The 24,119-nt window shown below is 47.2% G+C and overlaps 1 protein-coding gene across 1 annotated transcript in view; it reads left to right on the forward strand.

Moving 5' to 3' along the window:
• Positions 1-24,119, forward strand: part of MAP2K2 (mitogen-activated protein kinase kinase 2) — a 374,633-nt gene that overhangs the window by 145,718 nt on the left and 204,796 nt on the right. The window contains exon 6 of the mRNA XM_069649393.1: positions 23,522-23,646. Within this exon, the coding sequence (XP_069505494.1) occupies positions 23,522-23,646 (125 nt within the window). The remainder of the gene's footprint in view (positions 1-23,521; positions 23,647-24,119) is intronic.

Here is a 24,119-nt window from a genome sequence, read left to right on the forward strand (position 1 = left end):
GTGCCCTGAGTTTCCGCAATATAGGCATAATTGCAACTGTTTCCTCCTTTCCCGCTCCCGTTGTGTTAGAGGACCTTTCAGACTCCCTATTTGCATGGATTCCCCGGAGTCTACTCCTTTGTAAGGAGTTGGCGGTTTGGAAAATACTCGAGCATCAAACTTGGAACGATCGGCCTTCCTGTTCTGCAGCCTGTGATCTATTTGAACGACCAAGTCTATGTAATCCGAACAGTCTTGTGGGGGATTCACTACTTGGGCTAAAACGTCTTTGAGCTCTCCACGTAGACCTCTATAAAACAGCGTAATCCTTTTGTCCTCAGGCCATTGAGTTTCCACTATTAGTCTATTGAAAGATGCAATATAAGCCAAAAGGTCTTGATTACCCTGTCGCAACGAAAGAAGCTCATTGTCCAAGGCCTGTCCCTGTGAATGTCTTGCGAACAGTTTTTCCATACTAAGCTGAAAGGCTTGAAAATCATGGAGAACCGGATCATCTTGATGAATTAGAGGGGTTGACCAGTCTGCCGCATTGCCACTAAGGTACGAAAGTACAAAAGCTACTTTAGCTTGATCAGTTGGAAAGGCTGCTGGCCGGCATAAGAAGTGCAACCGGCACTGATTGATAAATACTGCAAACCTCTTTGGGTCACCAGAAAATCGCTCGGGCGGAGCCAGAGGTACATTCCCAGGTAGGTTGATCTGCACTGGATTCATAGAGGATGTTGAAGGAAGATTTGCCCCTGATGCGGGTAACGGGGTCTGTCCGGCTTGTGACTGTAGCACTTGTCTAGCAAGATTGTCTGTTCTCTCCTTGGAAATAATTAGTTCCCTTCTTAGAGCATTTGTTTCCTGACGAGCTGCATGCACTTCTGCCCTTAGTTCCCCAAGTAACCGGGCTAGGGGGTCAGTATCCGAGGTTTCCATAGCGCCTGGGCGAGAGTTTTGCGGTAGGCTTTGCGTTCTGTAACGCTCACCTGATTCTCGCAGAGGCGCCGGTCTTGACTGGGCGACTACCGTATCTTCAAAGGTGATGTGTAGCACCCGGTTGGCTCTTTGGGCTGGACCTCTGAAAGGAAGCGCCCCCAATTTCAGCACGATCCTCCCCGCAATGAGAGACAATAAAGGACTCTCCCGTAGTGGGAATAAGGCCAAGACAGAGTGCGGGTGAGCGTAAGTGGGAGTTTATCCAAGAATAGGGCATGCAAAGAACTCTGCAACCTCCGAGAGCGCTCTGTCTGACAATAGCAAAGACAGGCGTATTTCTAATACAAAAAACGTCATCAGCACCTACACACTATAGGGGGCACAAGTTAATTGGGATTGGGTGGCGTCGACTAACTATAGGTGTTGCTGCAGCGGGGTTGGTCTTGGCGTGAAGACGTCACTGGTCAGCCTCATGGGTTGGGTTGGGCCTGGCAGGCCGGCTTGAGGTCATCCGCGCGGTGTTGGTATGCTGGGGCAGCCTGTGACAATGACGAATACCTTTCCTGTCTCATTTGCCCTAGGCCATGCACACTGCAGTTATTCAGAAAACGACATTTAAGTTCATTAATAAATCACTCAGCAGCTTATCTTATAAAATAAACGCAACACATGAGGAATGCACCTCGTGAGAGGTCTGGTGGTTGTCGGTTGGGGTGAGATTTACCTGTGTCCTATTGACCGGTATTTTAGGTCGCGGGACTGGGCTCTGGGGCCTGGGCCGAATGATACATATCTGTCTGCCGCGTTAGAAGTTATTATATAAACGGGTCTCTGTGTCTTGTCCCAATGGTGGGGATCGTATTGTTGGGGGGTCTAGGGGGGTTTGTGGGATTTATGAGAGGGTGCTGGTAGATCAGTGGGTTCAAACGTGGGTTTATTACCGTGCTGTAAATAACACAGGTGGCGGCTGTGGCCTTGGTTGCGGCGCCGGGGCCTCTGACTCTCTGAAGTAACGCCAGCTTGGTTGGGGGAGGTGAGGGAGCGCGGCACAAGTCTTAGCTTTTTTATCTGGCAGGCTTGGTAGGGTGGGAGAGGGAATGGCCTTGCATATATCCACAAAGGTATTTTCCTCGTGCGTTGCTGATCAGTGAATGCAGAAGTTTTATACTGTTCTGTCTTATTTCGACATTATTTTAGACACACACATATATATCAACATATATTTCAATTTCACTATACGTTTGTTTAGTACAGTCGGTTTCAGTACCTTTTCATTACCTAACATTATATTCACTACATTGTGCGCGTATTGTATATACATTAGACGTTATACCAGGGATATCTAGGTTATGGCCTACAGAGATTGATGCTCGCCGCTTTGGGTGATTCAGAAAACATATATGAGTTCAAGTTTCTACATAATATTGAAAAAACACTTTTACAGATAGAGGTTACACGTTTGGTCAACATCTTTCTCCGTGGTTATAGCAGCACTAGTCCAGACCTGGAGGGATATCATATAACGTTACATTTTTATAGTTTATTCACATTTTAAACAGAGGTAGTTCATTAATACCAATACTTGAATTGTTTTCTACCTTCTTCAGATAGTGATGCTTCAGCTTTTTTCCCCGTTACCCCGGCCTCGCGGTCTGGGTCATACGGGGTGCAATATTACATTGTGAATGATAGAATGTTGCCGTGTTGGCATCTCGGGTTTAGCTCATCTCCGACTTTCTCATGGGAACGCGCTCGCAGCGGATCTGCCAGGGCTGCTGAGGCGGCAGAGATGCATGAAAGGCCCTCCAAAGGTGGGGGCCTCGTTACAGTGTGCTGAACTCACGCCATGTTTGCTAGACAAGATGGCGTCCAGGCCTAACTAAATTTTGGTAAATGCAAGGAAAGGGTACGTGTGGGCAATGTCGTCGGCGGGTGAATCCTCCTCCACCTGGGCCCGGGTGGCATGAGGGGACGCCCACCGAGTCATGGTCCTCACCTGGGGGGAAGGCTGCAGGTGAGGAGGGCCTCGCGGCCAGTCCTCCCCTACATTTCCCCCCTTTCGTTACTAAAGTAACGAATTCTTTAGCTCTTCCAATCTTCTACATTCTTGTTCCTCTATCACTGCGTCATCCCATGCAGGGGTTCCTTTTCTAGGCATCCATGCTCTGCACACCCCCCTTAAGCTCTCACCTCTTCTAGCATACTCGTCTGGTGTACAGGTTAAATATATACAGTCGCCAGTTTCTTCCAAATCTACCCAGACCTCCTCATACCATTCCAGTTCCACGTCTCGTGGTTCTTTGATAGTGGTGTGCCATAGTTTATCTACTATGAACTTATCACGGTACATAGGCACTAACTGGTACTTGGGAGTGTTATCTGTTCCTGTCTGTACATGTACTTCTTGTGTTGCCTTAATTGTACCACCAGAGTTGCCCATTGTCACCATCATCATTGCACCATTAGGGACTGCGTTAGCACAACATCGGAGGCCCACCTGGCACAGGCAGAACACCACGAGGAGGATCACGACAATTGGTATCAAGAACTTCATTGTCATTCCAAGCCATGAGGGAACCCAGGAGAAGATATTGTCGAACCATGAGCTATCTTCAGCTCCACCTTCCATCTTCATCTTCTCGCCCAGGTTATGTACTGCTTCAATGACGTGGGACAGGGACCCATTTTCTGCGTCTTCGGAAGGTACGAACGTGCAGCACGCACTTCCTATTTTTCGGCAAACACCTCCATCGATTGCTGTTAACAGGTCCAGAACATACCTGTTCTGCATGGTCATTAGTCGCAGAGCTCGTAGTTCCACCTTTATTATGTTGAACCCTTCTTCAGTGTCATTGGCCAACTGAATCAGTTCCCACCGTGTGATCTGGAGCCATTTTGCATTTGCTCTTGCTTGGACACTTGAAACTAGTGAGGCAAAAAATGTTTCCGCGGAGCTGAACAGGCGATATCTGTCTGGGATCTGTGCCAATAAATCGGATGATGCTTGTGATATGTAGTTCGATGCTCGCTTGTTCCGTGATAGCTCCTCTCCTTTCCCTCCGGAGGACAGGACATAGAGGTGCGCTTGTGCAGTGGGAGAAGTCACATCCTGGTTCACGTTTCCTTGCACCCTTTTATTTCCGTCGATGTGGCTTTCTGGAATCACCATTAGGGCTGAATGCAAAGTGGCCATTGAGCAGCTGCCACTCCAAGCTTGGGGAAGGTGCAAGTAAGCCTGATTTCCGCATACCCAGTATGTGTCCATTAGTGCTGCTGTTCCTTTTTTCATGTCTGGGATGGTGAGAGTTTTGTTACAGTTCTTATTCGTTCCCATTGCCACTTTTCCTTCTCCCTTGAAGCATAGTTCGTTTTGTATTTCACTTTGTTGCTTGAAGGGTTTCTCCATCGCTGTTACCCATGTTAGTTTAGGGATGTGCTCTTTCCATGTTGGCAAACACGTTTTTTCCATCCACCGCAGCTTGTCTGGTTGGACACCTCTCAGTGCTTCCGCTTTGCATAGTACTTCTTCGTCTCTCCATTTGTTTTCGGAAAACAGTGTCCCTTGTATTGCAAAGAAAGGTTCTTTAAGACAGACCACTACAGACGCTTGTGAATAGCACGTCTTGTTGTTCTGTAGCATTCTGAAAGAGACATCGTGTGCTTGGAAGGTGTTCTTTATTCTACACAGCGTGAGATGAAGGAGACATTGGGCATCCACAATGGGCAATTCCCTTGGCAACAACACTTTAGGTGTGCCTGATGCATGGGGGATGAGCGAACAGACATAACAGCTTTCATTGGTTGTCTGTTTGGCTGTTGTACTCATATCTGCATACCATTTATTTGCTTGGTGGGGGTGTCGTGGGTCTTCCATCCTGTCTAACCCTAACCCATAATATTCATCATACCCCCTTCTACTTGTCTCTCTTTTCCGCCTACTTTTCTCCCTCCTTCTGTACCTTTTGGTTTCGCTAGGTGTAAGAATAGGCCCCCCTTCCTCCTTCCCACCCCCCTTTTCCAATTCCTCATGTAGGAACTTGCGTTCTGTCATTGTAATTACTTTTCCATTTTCCTCAATAAACAGCAAATCGCTGTTTTGGATCGGGGCGGGAAGGGTCATGGGGTTGTTATATATTTCAGGTAGGGACATTGTGTCATTTTCCATTTTTTTATTCCTTGATTGTGACAGGGCAGCAGTGGGTGGTGTAGTATAGTAACCCCATACAAAGTGTGATCCGTCCCAAACCAAAAAATCACCCTCTTTAATATTCATGGTTGTAATTGAGTTCGTTCCAGGGGCAAGGGTGGTGTTATTCCCCCCTCCCCCCTCGTTCATCTCGGTAGAGATGAACGCTATGACCCAATGTGTTATCAGGCAAAATATTGAGATGAAGAACACAATAACACACATTGATAAACCACATTCGTATGAATATGTCAATCTATCTACTAACATTTCTCTAAATCTAACACATCTATTAGTTGCAGGCTGCCCATTTGATGCCATGGTAAATCCTGTTTGAAACACAAAAGTGCATTAAGTACAAGCATGTAAACATTTCTAACGTTGTGACGTTGCTTCGACAAAATATAGGAATGGGTGAGGGAGGGGGTGTGTTGACAGACAAGGTAACTTTACAATCATCATTATCCGTACATTATTTTATATATAAAAAATGAAAGGTGAGAGACAAAAAACTTCTTCAAAAAACAAAAAAAAATCTCACAAAAACCTTCAAAGGTTGCAGTCAAAAAATTATATATACATATACATATTTATTCCAGTATGTTTGTTGTGCGCCAGTCGCGTTCACTGTTCATCACTTAATGCATACAAAATTCCCATCATTCATTCTGCACAACTTCACTGTCCGCTGTTGCCTGTGCCTCGTCCTGCACTTCACTTTCCGCGGCGCTGTAAGCTTTACGTACGTCTGTCAAATGCACCCAGTATCGTAGGCCCTTCACCTTTACTGCTGTGGGCGTGCAAAACACTACCTCATAGGGGCCATGGAAACGTGGTGCATTCCACCTCCGCACAAAACTTCTGACATATATAAGGTCACCAGGCATTAGTTGTAATGGTTGTTCAGGCAGCGTCTCTTATTCTGTTGTGTTCCCCTCCTCTCTTGTAGAGGGGGGGGCTAGTTGCTTCGCAATTACGCGCGCTGCCCGTGTCAGTTTTCTCAAGTACTCTGTGAACTCCTCTCCCAATATCGCTGCGCTTCTGTGTGCATCAGAACGCTCACGGAGAGGCGAATGCGCTGTGTGCATTCTCCTTCCCGTGACGATCTCGTGCGGGGACAAGTGGTGGTCCTTACTTGGCTGATTTCGTAACTCGAACAAGGCCAAAGGCAGGCAGTACATCCAGGTCTTTTTAAGGGAAAAACACAGTTTTGACAATCTGCTTTTTAACAAACCGTTCATCTTTTCCACGACGCCATTACTTTGAGGATGATAAATCGAACATAATTTGTGCTTTATTCCCAATAGCGTAGTCACTTCTTTGAATAGTTCATTAACAAAATGCGTGCCGTTATCTGAGCGAATAACGTCGCAAATTCCCCAGCGCGGAAACACTTCCCGCACTAGGAACTTTGCGGCGCCCTTCGCATCAGGGCGTGCACAAGGGCCTGCCTCCACCCACCTCGAAAATGGACATACAACCACAATCATGTAGCGAGCCCCGTTACACCTTTCTCCCATGTCTACATAATCAATGTGGAGCTCTCTGAATGGGCCATTTGGTTTTGGTATCGTTCCTCTTAGTGTGCGCAATGTCATACCTGAGTTGTAAATCTGACATGTCGTGCATTCTAAAGCCAGCCTTGTGATGTGTTCCTGGAGGCAAGGTGCAAACCAATCTTCTTGTATCTCCGCCATTATGTGTTGCTTTGCGTTGTGTGCGGGAAAGTGTAGTTGTTGAAATGCTATTTCTAACAACGTTACTGGCATTACCGCTTTTCCTGAACTTTCTTGTCGCCACAATAAATCAGTCGGCGATTTGCTGCATCCCCTCTTAGTCCACAGCAATTTTTCTTCTGCACTAGCTCCTTCTTGCAGCTCTATTATTTCCTGTGTGGGCATCATGTTGTATCCTGTTGGGACCTCCTGGCTTGCTGTGTGGTGCAACATGTACTCTCCTATTTCGCCTTTCTGTAAATACGAAGCTGCTTTGGCAGCGGCGTCTGCTGCCGCGTTCCCCAAAGATATAAAATCTGTATTTGTGGTGTGGGCTTGGCATTTTACGATGGCCACTGCCGTGGGGTCTTGCAGGGCCTCAATCAGTTCTTTCAATAATTCTGCATGCTGAACCGGTGTTCCATCTGCTCGTCGGAACCCCCTCCGCCCCCACCGTGCCAACCCGCCGTGGACTGTTGTTGTCATGTATGCTGAGTCTGTATATATTGTCACTGCGCACCCCTTGGCGGCATGCAATGCTTCTATTAGCGCTATTAGTTCTGCTGCTTGCGCTGAATAGTGTGATGGGAGGCGGTGTTGCACTAGTGTTTCGTATTCATCTTCCTCTAATCGTACCACTGCCATACCCACATGTTTCTCTCCTGTCTCCATGTCTATTGATGCTGACCCGTCCACGAAATACACCTCTCCCTCGTTCAGGGCATTCTCAAAAATCACTTGATCCTGACCTTCGTCACCTGTGTACGTGGCGCTGTTGTGGTTCTGCATGTCCTCTACGGTGCATGCCTCTGTGATGAATGTGGCCGGGTTCACTGTTTTACATCTTACTATATGGATGTTAGCGCTGGACAGTATTATTTCATACGCTGTGGCGCGTTGTGTTGTCAATGTGCTCTTTGATCGCTCTAATATTGCAAAGAGTGAGTGTTCTACAAACAGTGTCACCGAACAGCCCATCACTATCGTGGCACTTTTTTCAATCGCGAATGCGGCTGCAGCTAGGGATTGCTCGCACGCGAAATGACCTTGCATTACTGCATCTAGGGTGCCGCTATAGTAAGCCAGTGGTTTGTGCCCTAACGATGTTTTTTGTGTCAGTACTGCTGTCATCAGTGTTCCTTTGCAGTGTGAAAATAAGAAGAATTCGCGCCCATAATCTGGATTTGCCAGTACTGGAGCACTTGATATCAGCTCTTTTAGTGAGTTAAATGCTGTGTTCATCTCCTCTGTCCATTCTATGTGCTTGTTTTCTTGTTGTGCTTCTTTTAGTGCCTGTAGCAAGGGCCTTGTGTACGCTGCATAATCCAATATCCATGCTCGGCAATAGTTGCACATGCCCAGAAATTTCTGCATCTCTTTTACTGTTTTGGGCTCCCCAACTGTTCTAATCGCCTGTGCCCTGTCTGGTATGATCCGCTTGCCATCCTTTGATATCAGCTGACCCAAGTATAGGACCTCTGTCAGACAGTATTGTAACTTCCCCTTGTCCACCTTGTACCCTTTATTGGCCAATAATGTCAGGAGTGTTATTGAGTCCTTTCTACACTCCTCCTCAGTTTGTGCACAAACCAATAAATCATCAACGTACTGAATCACTGTGCTTTCTACAGACAAATTCCCCAGATCTTCATGTAGTACCCTGTTGAATATGCTTGGGCTCTCGCAATATCCTTGTGGTAGTCTGCAGTGTTCGAACCTCCTCCCCCCTAGTGTGAATGCTGTTAAGTACCTGCTCTCTTCTGCTAAGGGAATCGAGAAAAATGCATTTTTCAAGTCAATAACTGTGAAGTGGGATGCCGTTTTCGGAATGTTGCACAGTATTGTCGCCGGGTTCGGAACTAAAGGGAACTCCTTCTGAATCACATCATTGAGTGGGCGTAAATCTTGTATCATCCTCCATGAACCTCCCTTCGCCTTTTTGATTGGGTAAATGCATGTGTTGCATGGGGAGTTTGAGGGCACTATTATTCCTTGTGCTAGTAGTGCATCTATTGTCTCTCTGATCCCTTCTTCTGCTTCGCGTGACAGTGGATATTGTTTCACCCGGGGTAGGATTGCTCCCTGTTTTAGTTTTATTACCACAGGCTGAACCCCATGTAGTAACCCCACATCGTGGGGGCCATTTGTCCATAGGTTAGTGGGTACTGACCTCATGTCATCATCAAAAAATGTATGTGGTGCTCCTACTACCGCCATTAATTCAACTTTAGTTTTTCTGGCTGTAACTACAATGTCGCATGGCATTGCTAGCTCCATCACTATTTCGCCATCTGTCTCATTGTCAGAAAATAGCTCCTCGTCCGAGAGCTCTCTCAGTGGGATATTTGCATTTGTACACAGTACTGTCCGCCACTCACATCCTTCCATGTCAACGCCAATCACACATATTCTGTTTGCTGATACGTGTACTGCGTGCAAATCCAACGATAGTACTGACCCAAGAGCAGTGTCGGGGCTTGCTATGGGGCGAAAAAGGAATTCGGCTGGGATCCTCCAATCCATCCTTTTTAGTTCTGGTACTACGAGAGCCAATGTTCTCATGGCCTCAATAAACATCTCCTCGTTTCTTGGTAACCCTCTGATCTCTTGCATGATTGTGTGGCCGTGTATTACTGCTAATATGCGGAGGGGGCATATGCCTGGCGTTGAACATACGATACCGCTCCCTGTGAATGATATTGTCATATTTAGTTTGCTTAGGAGATCTCTCCCCAGCAAATTAATGGGAGAGTTCTCATAGTACAGTAAAGGTGCTTTCACTGTTTTACCCCCTACTGTCACATCCAATACCTCTGTGTAAGGAACTTCAATTACAGCCCCAGAGAACCCCTGCGTCTCTAAAGTTCTATTAGATAACGGGAACCGGCCCTCTCTAATGCATGATTTCTCCGCTCCCGAATCCACCATGAATATGAACTGCTTGTCTCCTATCTGCGCTCCTATCAATGGTTCCTCTGATGCATTGTGGGTCGTAGATAGTACTGGACACGCAAGTGTTCTCTGTGGGCTGTCCTATGCGGGGTGTCTCATTGCCCCCCCTTGATCGAAAATGTTCCCCGAAACTACTGACACTCCACTGTAAGGTGCGGGGGCAGGCGCTCCATTAGCTACTGTGGCGAAAGCGTTACCTGGCGTGTATTGCACATTGTCATTATTCTGTGGGTGGTTTTGTGTTCTGTACTGATGTCCGTGTAGTTGTGCGTTACTTCTTTGTCCTACATTGTCTGGTTGCTGGTACTGTCCCATGGGGAGGCCGTAGGGGCTTCCTGGGTGGGGGTGTCCGTACTGTTCTGTCTCTTGGAACCCGTTGTTTTGTCTGCTCCTGCACTCTCTTGAGTAGTGCCCCCATCTCCCACAATTCCAGCAGCTCCCCTGTGGACCTCTGGGACCCTGCCACCCATTTCCTCCCATTCCTCCATACCCTTGTCCTCCTCTTCGACCCCTGTACCCACCTCTTCCCCCTCGTGGGGCCCACTCTTGCCACGTTGGACCTCCGTTCTGCTCCTGCTCGGTCCACTGTCGTTGTCCTTGTCCTGCCCAATTCGCTGCCATTCTTCCTTGTATTGCTATTTGCCCCTCCTCTCCTTCTTCTCCCTCCCTCATGAGTGGGAGCCCTGCTACCGCTGCTGCGACCTTCACCAGTTTTGATTGCACCAACTTTGCCTCGTCTGCCAACCTTTTTTGTGCTACTTCCCTCTCTCTCTCTTTGATCCGTTTGCAATGGTGTACTATTATGCTTTGGATCTCTGGCCACCCCTTTGCCTCAACGCCCGCTATTTTATCGAGTGCCTTCTGCACCTCCTTTGGGAGCCCTCTCTTAATAATAAAATAAAATAGAGAGGTGGATTGGTGCCAGGGCGTGCCCGTTTCCGCTCTCCACATCTCCTGCACCCGGAGAATGTAATCCATAGCGTCCTCCCCGTCATTCATTGTACATTGCATTACTGACTGCAAATCAGGGGTATCTGGGAATGTCTCCCGCAGTGCGTCCCACACCCTTGCTCGTACAGTATTAAAAGAAGCCCCATCATGGCGATCACACTCTAATGTCACAGCCGGGAAACCAGCCTTAGCCCATACTCTGTCCGCCTGGTCTCCTACTGCGGATACTAGTAGGCTCTTCACATCACCTACTGCCAACGGTATGCCGGCGGTATGTTTCTCAAATGCATATATCCACTTGCTCGCCCCTCCTGACAGCTGGGGCAATAATTTCATTAAATTAGCCTTATCCATCTGAGCCCATGGTATGTAGTTTGGTCTTCCACCCCCTCTGTGGAGCAATGGAAGTTGTAACTTCCCTTTTCCAGTTGCACCCTCCTTTTCCTTAGTTGCTGCTGACTCCAATGACGCCATCTTCCCCACCCTATTTCTTAGTCGTCCCATCCATTCATCGTCTATGGTTCCCAGTGAACATGCACCGTCTACCTCCTCGCTTTCCCCTCCTACTGCCATGCTCAACCTATCACTCTCATCCACCCCTCCTCTGACATCACATAACAAATCCTCTCTGATCCCTCTTTCTCGTGACACATCACCAATGCTCCCTTCTACTGCTCCCACCTCTATTATTCTTGTCGGTTCTTCCTCAATTCTGAACAGTATTTCCCCCTTTTTCCACCCCTCCTCAATTTGTCTATTTTCGCTCGACGCTCTAGACGTGCGTCCTGATGGTGTGGGGGCGCACGCTGTGCGCTCACATATGTCTTTTATTCTTGAGAGTTCATCCCTTGCCACTGTAAGCCTCGACTCTAAGTCGCTCGTTAGCTTCTCTATGTCCACCCTCTGTGTGCTTCCCTGGGCGCGCTCTCTGGTGCTTTCGTATGGCGGGGGTGCGGTTGGTCTTTGTGGTGTACTAGTTGAGGGGGGAGGCACATAAGTAGGGTCGCTATATCCTGCTGCGGGGGCGGGTTTATGTAATATTGGGTACAAACTAATCACCTCCGCAGGTCGTTCTGTACTTAGCTGTTCCTTTTCCTCTCGCGGAATCATCAGTGGATTATCCGTGGTGGAAGGTAAATCAATATTTGGTGCCGGAGCTTTGGGTGGGGGTACTTCCTCAAACAATCTCCAGAGATCTAATATCTCCTTCCTATTTTGCCATTGCTTCCCCTTATACTTGAGGCTAATACATGCTCGTACCATATCAAGAACGCTTTTGTCAAAGGACCCTCCCTCGGGCCAAATCTGGGGCAGACCCTCCCCTTTCAATTCTGTTACCCATTGATCATGATATTTATTTATTCGTTCAGCATATCCCGGTAAGCTCCTACAAATGTGTGACAAGGGAGTTTCTGCCCCCATTCTCTAGATCACTAATGCTACCGTGTTCACCTTCTTTACTTTTAATTAGGTGTAGATATGCGTATGTATACCTTTATGGCACAGACAAGAGCGGACCTCTCAAAAATTGTCACCCACTTTTATTCACTGCGCAAATCCTTTCTCACTCACCATAGCTCATCTCCTTCCCATTCCCAGGCACTCTCATGTGATTTCACTTGCACTGATTAATTACTAGTTACGGCCAACACTCTCTGTCACCACCTCGCGGTCAACCATTCGTCTCCAACATTCACACGGTGCGCGCACCCTTCACAATGCTTTTCCACTCACACCTTGTCTTCTTTCCTCCCTTTCCTCCCTGGCCAGCTGTCCCTGTTTTTCTGCTAGGTTACTGTGTTCACGTCTGTACGTGCCACCACTTAGTCCCCACTCCTCAAGATGGGCTCCCTATTTTATAGTTCTTATACAATTATATCAACCTTATACCCTTTTCTCTTTCACCCCCTACCCCGTGGAAATGGAAAAAAGGAAATAGAGAGAGTAGCAATCACTAAAAATATTCCCGGTGTCTCCTTTTGCTAGACACCAATAACTTATTTCTTACTTCTTCATATATTCCCAGTACTAGTCTAGATAGCACTATGCGGCGCCGCCTTCCACCCCCTTTCGGAGCTAGGTTTCCGTCACTTCTACCACTTCACTTATTTCTTACTCCTAATGGCCATATGCAAAGAAAGAATAAAGAAAGTTTCAAGACCCGTTTTTAGAAGACCCCCGTTATTCTTCTCCTCTACCTATCCCCGTTCTCCTGTTCACAATTTCCCCTCCTTTCCCCTTTACGATCGCTCGCACTCAGTACTCACGTGTCCGTCTTGAACCGATAGTCTCCGAAACTGGGTCCGTCCAGGCAGTGTCACCGGTAACTCAACGGTCAGCCCCTGGCTCCGGCGAGCGGCACTCAAAGGGGATTTTTTTCCAATCGGGATCCCGTACCCTTTCTCATTGAGTGCGCACTGCTTATTGTGCCGGTCGCCGTTGGCGGGCGGCCTCCCGGAGCCGGCTCACCGTGCGTATCCCTTCTCGACCGGAGATTCTCGTGCCACACGGGGGTCGTTAAAAAGGAGTTAGGAAAAATAGTTTGGAGATATCACGCTATCGGGGTCACCACTGAAAGGAAGCGCCCCCAATTTCAGCACGATCCTCCCCGCAATGAGAGACAATAAAGGACTCTCCCGTAGTGGGAATAAGGCCAAGACAGAGTGCGGGTGAGCGTAAGTGGGAGTTTATCCAAGAATAGGGCATGCAAAGAACTCTGCAACCTCCGAGAGCGCTCTGTCTGACAATAGCAAAGACAGGCGTATTTCTAATACAAAAAACGTCATCAGCACCTACACACTATAGGGGGCACAAGTTAATTGGGATTGGGTGGCGTCGACTAACTATAGGTGTTGCTGCAGCGGGGTTGGTCTTGGCGTGAAGACGTCACTGGTCAGCCTCGTGGGTTGGGTTGGGCCTGGCAGGCCGGCTTGAGGTCATCCGCGCGGTGTTGGTATGCTGGGGCAGCCTGTGACAATGACGAATACCTTTCCTGTCTCATTTGCCCTAGGCCATGCACACTGCAGTTATTCAGAAAACGACATTTAAGTTCATTAATAAATCACTCAGCAGCTTATCTTATAAAATAAACGCAACACATGAGGAATGCACCTCGTGAGAGGTCTGGTGGTTGTCGGTTGGGGTGAGATTTACCTGTGTCCTATTGACCGGTATTTTAGGTCGCGGGACTGGGCTCTGGGGCCTGGGCCGAATGATACATATCTGTCTGCCGCGTTAGAAGTTATTATATAAACGGGTCTCTGTGTCTTGTCCCAATGGTGGGGATCGTATTGTTGGGGGGTCTAGGGGGGTTTGTGGGATTTATGAGAGGGTGCTGGTAGATCAGTGGGTTCAAACGTGGGTTTATTACCGTGCTGTAAATAACACAGGTGGCGGCTGTGGCCTTGGTTGCGGCGCCGGGGCCTCTGACTCTCTGAAGTAACGCCAGCTTGGTTGGGGGAGGTGAGGGAGCGCGGCACAAGTCTTAGCTTTTTTATCTGGCAGGCTTGGTAGGGTGGGAGAGGGAATGGCCTTGCATATATCCACAAAGGTATTTTCCTCGTGCGTTGCTGATCAGTGAATGCAGAAGTTTTATACTGTTCTGTCTTATTTCGACATTATTTTAGACACACACATATATATCAACATATATTTCAATTTCACTATACGTTTGTTTAGTACAGTCGGTTTCAGTACCTTTTCATTACCTAACATTATATTCACTACATTGTGCGCGTATTGTATATACATTAGACGTTATACGAGGGATATCTAGGTTATGGCCTACAGAGATTGATGCTCGCCGCTTTGGGTGATTCAGAAAACATATATGAGTTCAAGTTTCTACATAATATTGAAAAAACACTTTTACAGATAGAGGTTACACGTTTGGTCAACATCTTTCTCCGTGGTTATAGCAGCACTAGTCCAGACCTGGAGGGATATCATATAACGTTACATTTTTATAGTTTATTCACATTTTAAACAGAGGTAGTTCATTAATACCAATACTTGAATTGTTTTCTACCTTCTTCAGATAGTGATGCTTCAGCTTTTTTCCCCGTTACCCCGGCCTCGCGGTCTGGGTCATACGGGGTGCAATATTACATTGTGAATGATAGAATGTTGCCGTGTTGGCATCTCGGGTTTAGCTCATCTCCGACTTTCTCATGGGAACGCGCTCGCAGCGGATCTGCCAGGGCTGCTGAGGCGGCAGAGATGCATGAAAGGCCCTCCAAAGGTGGGGGCCTCGTTACAGTGTGCTGAACTCACGCCATGTTTGCTAGACAAGATGGCGTCCAGGCCTAACTAAATTTTGGTAAATGCAAGGAAAGGGTACGTGTGGGCAATGTCGTCGGCGGGTGAATCCTCCTCCACCTGGGCCCGGGTGGCATGAGGGGACGCCCACCGAGTCATGGTCCTCACCTGGGGGGAAGGCTGCAGGTGAGGAGGGCCTCGCGGCCAGTCCTCCCCTACACCTCTGTGCACTGTATACCTGACGTGTAGAGTAAGATGTCTGCAGATAGAAAATATGGGGTTAATGAACTGGGGTTATTGGGGTGTCCCTATCTCTTTCCTCTTCTCCTCTCCTGTAGACCCCAAAGGTTAACGCTCTCACCCTTAGGTAAGTGAATGCCGAGCTCTCCATCTGCCTCGGGGAAGGGTGCTGTAGCCAGTTTCTTCACTGGATAGGTAGCGCAGGCCTCTTGACTTCAGAGGACTGCTGTCCGTCGTTTACTGCACGAACGGTAAGTTTCGAGTCATTCAAATGTCTTTTTAAAGTCTTTAGTAATGATGTCTCTTGTTTTGCAGGGTTCCGGCGATGGCGGATGACGGGCTGAAGTGAGTTGAAGATGGAGCCCGTGTGATGAATAGAAGCGCCTGGAAGCACGTGAGTAAGCGCTTGTTGCCTGCTTCACGATGCGCTCTAACTGTCTTTTTATTTTGCAGGTACGAGTTCGGAGCGGCTGCAGGGTGCCGGAATACCCACTGGATTAGATGTGGAAAGGAGTAATGGCACGTGAGTATTAAAGTTCCCCAATGTCTTTAAACGCACCTTGTTTTGTCTTTCAGATGCGGATGCAGCGCCGAAGGCCTCCGGAGCGTGCGAAGAGTTGGTAAGCTTTTGTCTTTCAGATGCCGGAATGCAGTATGAAGACCTCCGGAGCGCACGAAGAGTAGGTAAGCCTTTGCCTTTCCGATGCCGGAATGCTAACCTGTTCTTTCTTGTCTTTATAGGTGTTGCTGAAGACTGGATTCAGGATGGGTAAGCCTTTGCCTTTCCGATGCCGGAATGCTAACCTGTTCTTTCTTGTCTTTATAGGTGTTGCTGAAGACTGGATTCAGGATGGTAAGCCTTTTTCCTTAGGCCCAGGACTGGATGCAGAAGACACGATGAGCGTCCTGCTGCAGAGGGTGCAGAATAACGCAAAGCAAGATTCATCCACCGGGTGTGGTTTAAATAGCCTCCTGTAGTGCTTAGATGTCTCCTTCCACAGCCACGCCTAAGTAAGAAAAGAGTTCCTGGTAAGAAAAGAGTTCCTGCCTTCCAGAAGAGTTCCAGTGTTCTAAATCTAGGGAGTGGCTCCAGCCCGACCCAACAGGAAAAGTAGTTCCAAACAGAAGAGGATCAGAGGCTCAACTGGCAGCCAAGTAAGCAGCATGGTCTGCTGCAGGTAAGTCCACCCAAGCATTATGAGCCCGGCGCTTCCAGCGCTGGGACTGGGCATATTTATGAGCCTGGTGCCACTGGCGCCAGGACTGGGTCCAAAAGGTCCCAATTGGGACTGCTTGGCACTCGGAACCTGGGTTATGGATCTGCTTCCAAGGGAGTTGGGAAAACCCTGACCTTTTGGAAGCAGAGATCATGACAGGAAACGAAAATGTTACACATGTGTTCTACCACTATCACTGTTGCAGGCTGCAGCCTCGGCCTTCAGGCAGGGCAGTGCTAGAATACATGTGTAGCACGTTCATTTCCTAACATTATAAAAGTGAATGTGCCTGTTCATTTCTATAATGTTAGGAAACAAAAGTGTTACACATGTATTCTACCAGGGGCGCCAATTCACCAAAATGCCAGGGGTAGCAGAAGTGACATCACACGACCCTTGACCCCTGATGACATCACAGGAAGTGATGTCATTTGACCCCACCCGAAGTGATATCGCGGGAAAGGATGGAACACAGCCTTTCACCCGTTGACAAAACTGGAAGTGGCATCACATAGCCTTGTACACTACGAAAAATATGGTTATGTTATCACTATAATGTGATGTACATTTCATACAAGAATGGATCGCATATGTAGCGTTAAGATCCGTGTGTATAGGCCCACATTACAAAATAACTGTGAATGCAAGCAGACGTCCATGACCAAATGATGATGTGTTATTATATAGCACTTAAGCTTAAGCGCTTTAATAGAAAAAATAAATATCACCAAACCTGTGCTGGTACTCATTTATCGACCTCAGAAGGATGAAAGGCTGAGTTGAGGCGTTTAAGAACAGACTAAATCAATGACTCATCCCCTGAAGTGTGCCTGAAATAAACCTTTAATCAGTCTAGCAATTATTGTATAGAGACACATTTGGTATTCCTATTGTTTCTTATTTAGGGTCAGTGCTGAAAGTGTTAGACTTGTGGCACTCCTGTTCTTCTTTTTCTTCTTTTTTTTTTAAGGGGCTTGAACATCCACTCCAGAAGTAAAGAGCCACATGGTGCTGGCCACAGCCCAGGAGTTTGTATTACAAAAAAACTAAAAAAAACTTTTTATTATTATTATTCTTTTTAGAGGTCCCAAGGGAGACCCTAGAGGTCTCAAGGGAGACCTCAGAGGTCGCAGTTGCGACCTCTAGAGACTCCTAAATGACTTCCCTGTATTCTACCACTGGCACTGCTGCAAGCTGCAGCCTCGGCCCACTTTTATAATGTTAAGAAACAAACGTGTTACACATGTATTTACCACTGGCACTGCTGCAAGCTGCAGCCTCGTCCCTCAGGCAGGACAGGGCAATTGGCAAATAAATTAGCAAAATGTGTTGCTTTATTCACTTCCCCTGGGACCGCGTGGCGCTGGCGCTAGCCAAGCTCATGGGCGCACGTGCGGCGTGCCCTCCTCCAGGCTATGCGCGCGCACTGACACTGACAGTGAAGTGAGGATTGATTGGGGCTGGCTGGTGTTGTCGGCCCCGGCCAGCAGTAACTACAGCCTGCTGAGGCAAGCACACTTCTTTCCTCCTGCTCCCGTCCTCGCAAGTAAGGCCTATTGCTGCATAGGTGTTTTATTCATTTTAAAATGGTGTTGCAGAGATGATTGGGCCAACCAAGAACGGCCTCTGGTGGCCACAAAGCTAGACACTTTTGTCAAGGCTCAAGTAGTCATGAAAAAGGAAGCGAGCACTGGTGGTGGACTCTCCTCAGGAGATCAAAGGGCCTGTTCACGAAAGACCTGGGCAGAGTGTCACCGTCAGCAGATCTTAGACAGTTGCAAGATCCAGCAGGGTTGGATTGGTTCGTCCGTCAGCCATTCGGCCCTGGCCGGGCTGAAATCACTTTTAGGGCGGTGCCCTGGGGGCCGGTACCACGCTTGGGCCAGTTTGGGGGTTACTACGCCCCCCTAGATCCCGCTCCCGAGCATATTGTTCGTCGTTCCCTCTTTCCTGGGCATGCACTGACTGTATTTTAGTAAGAGTAAGAGTTTCATACATTTCACTGTTTGCTCAGACTTTATACTCTTCTTTGTCATTGTGCTTCTTTTGTTTGGAAAAGCTTTCATGCTAGTCTAATGAGATAAACAAACACCTACACGAACGCGCCTTGCGAATGATGGTTGTGAAGAATGGATGCAGGCGCTGGACCAAAAGCTGAGCGAAGTCACAGCAGCTGGCTTAGGAAAGCGACTCAGCAACTACAGTAGAAACCGTCTCCATGGACGGTTGGCCTGTCTTCCGTATAATGCAAATACCCAGACTTGCAGAATGCATGCTTCACTTTCTTTGTTCCAGTGGGGGCGACATGCTGTAGCATCAATTCATGCCCTTTAAAATACCCTGCACAGTGCAGCTTCTGATCTCCTTTAACACAAATGCTGGGAATGGCCATTACTAGCTAATGCCACATTAATCAAATCTAGGTGGGGAACCACCTGCTCACACTTTCTATTGTGTGACCAACCAGTCCGCAAAAGATGTTTCAGGGCGCGGGGCTCTTGATGCCACCTGTTTCTGCATTTGATACACCAGCAGCTAAACACACCGCGGGCAGGCAGCTCCTTCTGCATAGTCCATTTCTCTCCCAAGCTCGGGACAATGTTCTTTACCATAATGGAGAATGTGAAAAAGTGCAGGGCTGCAAGGCAGGGGGTTGGGAGTGGTGGGCAAAGCGCACTACGCTTGGGGTACACTGGAGATGCTGCCCCAGATACCCGCAGTAGTCCAAGTCCCTTGAAAGGAAATTCGACTATAGACTGTACAATGTGCACGGGCCGCTGTTATTCAAGCAGCACGCAACTAGTAATTTGTAAACTTAATGAGTCCCAAGAAAAGGTTGCCTTGCACCCTATAAGAATTTGATTGTTTTTGTTTTTATGTTGGGATGGTAGACATCATTTTTCTTTGCGATCTTACAGTTTCATGATGCTGTCAGGAGCTAAAATGTGTGATCACAAAGGAAACATTTAAGAATTTTGAGAGTTCACGAGCATGACCGAAACAAACCCCAATACTCAAACTGCCATTTCTCTGCAGCGAAAATGCACTGCAGTGTGTTTCAATGTAAGTCAACATTGTAATGTCATAATTTTAGAACGCCACTTCTCCAACATTTACATTGTGAGCTATGTTGAATTCTACATGCATATCAACTCTCTGCATATGTTTAAAGTAGACTTTACCACTCACATGGAGTAGTGATATTGTTTACGTGTGTCCCTCCTAAATATATTTAACGTCCCGTGAAATATTTGATGCAATACATATTGCATAAATGCATGTATTTTAATGCTGAGACAGGGTTGTACAGCTATCGGTGGGTATGTTGCTGGTGCTTGTTCTTGGAGGTTTGAGTAACACTGTTCAAGACCAGTTCATCACCTTTTAAGAGTGGCTAAATGTTTGAGGTCATACGAATGACATTAGTGTAGATCTGAAATTGTCGATTCTCTGACCTGAGTCACAGCAGCAAACTGGTCATTGTTACTAAACATGAAGAGCAAAAGCAAACTACCATAACCAGGCCTTTTTGGGTTTGACCCTCTTATTGCTGTTTTGAGGTTCTCGAAATTCAGCAGATGCCAGCATTGACTATTATGTTAACTCATAGTCCCCACTTTCGCTGCTCAGCCCATGACACATGCATGAGATCACAGGCTGGGGCTGGGGGGGCGCCAATGATGCTTTCCGCCTGGGGTGCAATCTGGTCTAAGACCGGCCCTGCTGGCGGGGGCTAGGGCTCCCGCCACTAACAAATCATACCGCCTAAAGTGGAAGCGATTTTGCAAGTGGTGCGAAACCCACTGCCAACACCAGGAAGGACTAAACCCGTTCCGGGTAACACCAGAGCAGGTGCTGCTATACCTCCTAAGCCTGGCCAAACCAGGCCCTGTCCACAACTCCATCGAGCTGCACTTGGCGGCCATCTCGAGGTACACCAGGCAGGAGAAAGGGTCTCCCTCTACGGACACAGGCTCATAAAGCATTTCCTCAAAGGCCTTTTCAAATGTTTTCCACCGGTAAGATGGATGTCACCAGAATGGAGCCTCAACACTGTGCTCTCTGGGCTCATGAAGAAACCGTTTGAACCTATGGCCTCTATACCTCTAGGATATCTGTCCTGGAAAGTCGCCTTCCAGGTGGCTGTTAAGTCAGCTATGAGGTTGTCGCTTTCTGGTGGCTATTAAGTCAGCTAGGCGGGTGACGGAGCATCAACCAGCCATACTTACGATTCGAAAAAGACAGGGTACTTCTCATGACAAATCCACGATTTGTCACCAAAGTGTCCACGGAATTCCACCAAAATTCAACAATATCCTTGCCAGTTTTCTTTAGCAAGCCCTCATCATCGGGCAGAGGTGGCATTACACTTGCTCGACATTGACAGGACACAGTCCTTCAGGAGCGCAACGCAACATTTCGTAGCATATGGCCAGACAAATAAAGGCAATGCTATATCCAAACCAAACATTCCAAGGTGAATCTCGTCGGCTATTGTCTTCTGCCACAAGTCAGCTGGGAAGCTCCTGCAGGCTCCCCCACATGCACATTCAACAAGAGCTTTGGCGGCATGGTGGTCGGGGGGGGGGGGTTCCCGATCACGGACATCTGCCAAGCGGCCACCTGGTCCACCTGGTCAGTGCTGCATAGCTTCACAAGGCACTACTGCCTGGAGAAGCAGCATGCCGAGGAAGTGCCAACAGAGAGAGCAGTCCTTCAACGCCTCTTCCAGTAAAGTATAATCCTATAGCTTGGTGGTAAGGGGTGCAAGTGTGGTTTTATCCCTGTATGCTCCTCCAATGGCTATATACTGCTACATAATCTATTCACAGCATGTCAATCTAGGAAAGATCCAATGCTGGAGAAGGAGAACCTTTCTTACCTGTAACGCCTGTTCTCCAGCATTGGTATCTTTCATAGACTCACGCGCGCCTTCCTTCCACCCCGTCAGGTAAAACCTCTCGCACCCCAGGGACAGAAGTCCTAAGACTTGCTGGTCACGCACACTACCCAGATAGTTTGACTAGACATACGTGTGTGTCCCTGTTCGTCATGTGCACTGGTCTGAGTCTGAAAATCCATCTGAACAGTCGGTGTTTAGCATGCATTACTAGTGTCAGCCAACATAGTGTCACCTATTAACCACATATCTTACTGGATAGTCCAAGAAACATGGAAACTGTGAAACCACTCAAAAACAGAATTGCCTTTTAACGCAACACACCGTGATTCAGATATGACTCCAGTGCATAATTATGACCCTCTGACACACTTTTCTATTGTACGTGATTGTGCTCGGTTGTTCATTGAGCTCAACAATGTTTTCCCCATCCTTCTGTCTATCCCATGCCTTTTACATCTCTGCACCTGGCATTGTAATGTGATTGTAAAAATTCGAATTTAGGTGCTTCCCTGTGCCTTGTACATCTGTGCATCGTTATATGCTCTGCACTGTTGGTTCCCTACCTGCACCTATATCCATGCAGCTGCCCTCTGTATCTACTCTGCCCAGAGACTTGCAACGACTGTGCAGTCCCCCACCCCACCGTTCTTTCTGCTTCCTTTTCTCCTGCAGGTCCTCATCATTGCCTAACTTCCTCACTCCCCCCCTTCCTCACTCTCCCTTCTCCCTCCCTTTCTCTCCCTCTCCCCTCCTCCCTCACTTCGCCTCCCTCCCTCCCTCCTTCTCCCTCCCTTCCACTCCCTCATTTCATCTCCCTCCCCCCTCCCTTCCTATCCTCCATTCCTCCTACTAAACATCTCATGCACTTATTCCATCAGAAATGCTGTCTGGCACATATGATGGACTCATTGTATGTGTGTCTGTCCCCATCCACCCCGCTCTCCTCCTTTATGTATAGCTCTTACATTGTTGAAACGACCGCCAGGCACGTACATTAATAATGTTAAATGGTGTTACCTGTTTGTATTCCTCTTTGTTGCACCTACATAACTTAGCACTTATCCATTCTGAATGCTCCAATGCCTAGTAAGAATGTTCTTTTTCGTGTGAATGCTTGCCCTCCCTGCGTTGGAGCACTTTGTAACGCATTTTTTGTAAGTGTATATGCGCTATATAAATAACCAATAAATAAAATAAAAATCATCCAATATCTGCCACTTATGAAATCGTGACGTGGCTCTTGGGTTTATCTGATGGGTTTCATAGGACTGTGTTGGCACTGGGCATCGGCCGACAGTTGGACCTGAATTGTAATATATCATTGACATGCTTGCCACAAGTGGATATGATGGCTTGTTATTTATTGTGCAGACAGTTGCTCTTGGGATGGATAGACTCTTACTTTGGCCTCCCCTCCAGATTTGTTGCTGCACCCCATGGAATACGGATGAGTCGTACAAAAGGTTCAATCCAGCTGTCACATATTTATTGACCCAGCAATCAACGCTGTGCCTAATCTAATCTATCTACGCTATTCTCTGCTGCTAATATTTGATCATCCACCTGTAATGAAATATTCTATAGTTGCATGTAATGTAATTGCAAGGCTTCTTTTCGGATATGCTCAGATCATGGTCTGCCGAAGGCCGCATAACCAAGTGCTTTGAGGCCGTAACAATGGCAGTAAGGCGCTATCCCAATATCAAGTATTTGTACGTATTTAAAAACAGTTTGTCTTTTCAAACGTAATGACATGCAAAGTAGAGAGCAGTGGCAATCCCAGAGTACGGTATTTGTACATCAGAGCATTGTTGAAATGAATGACAAATATACCTGGTGGTGAAGGGGAGTGAATGGAAACTTAAACCAGGGACTGGAGAACATTGCATCATTATTTTGCATCAAACATGACATTCTTTGTCTTGGCCACATCATAATACTCGAAACCCCTTCTATTCTCTTAAATAAATTAATTAATTTCCTGCCATGCGTGCACTGAGGAACTCCTGCTGACCTAGGATTCTACCACATTAAAGTGCCCGCTGACGCTTGCATGCATATACTGCTGTGGGTACAATTTGATGAAGTGCCCTGACACGCCCATGTCCCATGCAACAACATAGGATACTATTTCTACCCAGGTAACCCACATCATTTCCCTGGTTTCTGTTTTCAGATGTGAAACCCTCAAACATCTTGGTGAACTCCCGCGGAGAAATTAAGCTGTGCGACTTTGGCGTTAGTGGGCAACTCATAGACTCCATGGCCAACTCCTTTGTGGGCACTCGATCGTACATGTCTGTAAGTTTCACTTCTTATTCGGATTTGAATTGGGGAATGCAGTTTGCTGATATTGATGCAACCAGTCATTTAGCCTTTTCGGACTTGGATGTTAAATCGGTATTGCTCTGCCGACTTCACGTATTCTAGCGATGCTGTAAATGTCTTAAAACACAATGAAGTGTATCTTTTTCTAATTTTACTAACCAGTATTATGTATTTCTATATTAAGTGTATGTCCTCTTCGAAAGACTCAAGACCTAATTAAGGGAGAAAAGTATGACATTGTGTCTGCCTATTCTCTTGATGAGAGACACCAAATAACATTTTACAAATATTTCATTGCTTTTACTGTTTCGTCTTCATAAAATGTGATTGCTATAATTGCAGAACCTGTATTAGAGATTCTCTTAGTGGTTTCGTAAGTAGTTAAAAGGGGCTGTAATTTCCAAGTTACATATTGTGTGAAAAAATTAGCTCGAACCCACCCCTTG

The sequence above is a fragment of the Ambystoma mexicanum genome, chromosome 1p, assembly GCF_040938575.1.
Source record: "Ambystoma mexicanum isolate Mex_15411 chromosome 1p, UKY_AmexF1_1, whole genome shotgun sequence".
Classification (NCBI taxonomy): domain Eukaryota; kingdom Metazoa; phylum Chordata; class Amphibia; order Caudata; family Ambystomatidae; genus Ambystoma; species Ambystoma mexicanum.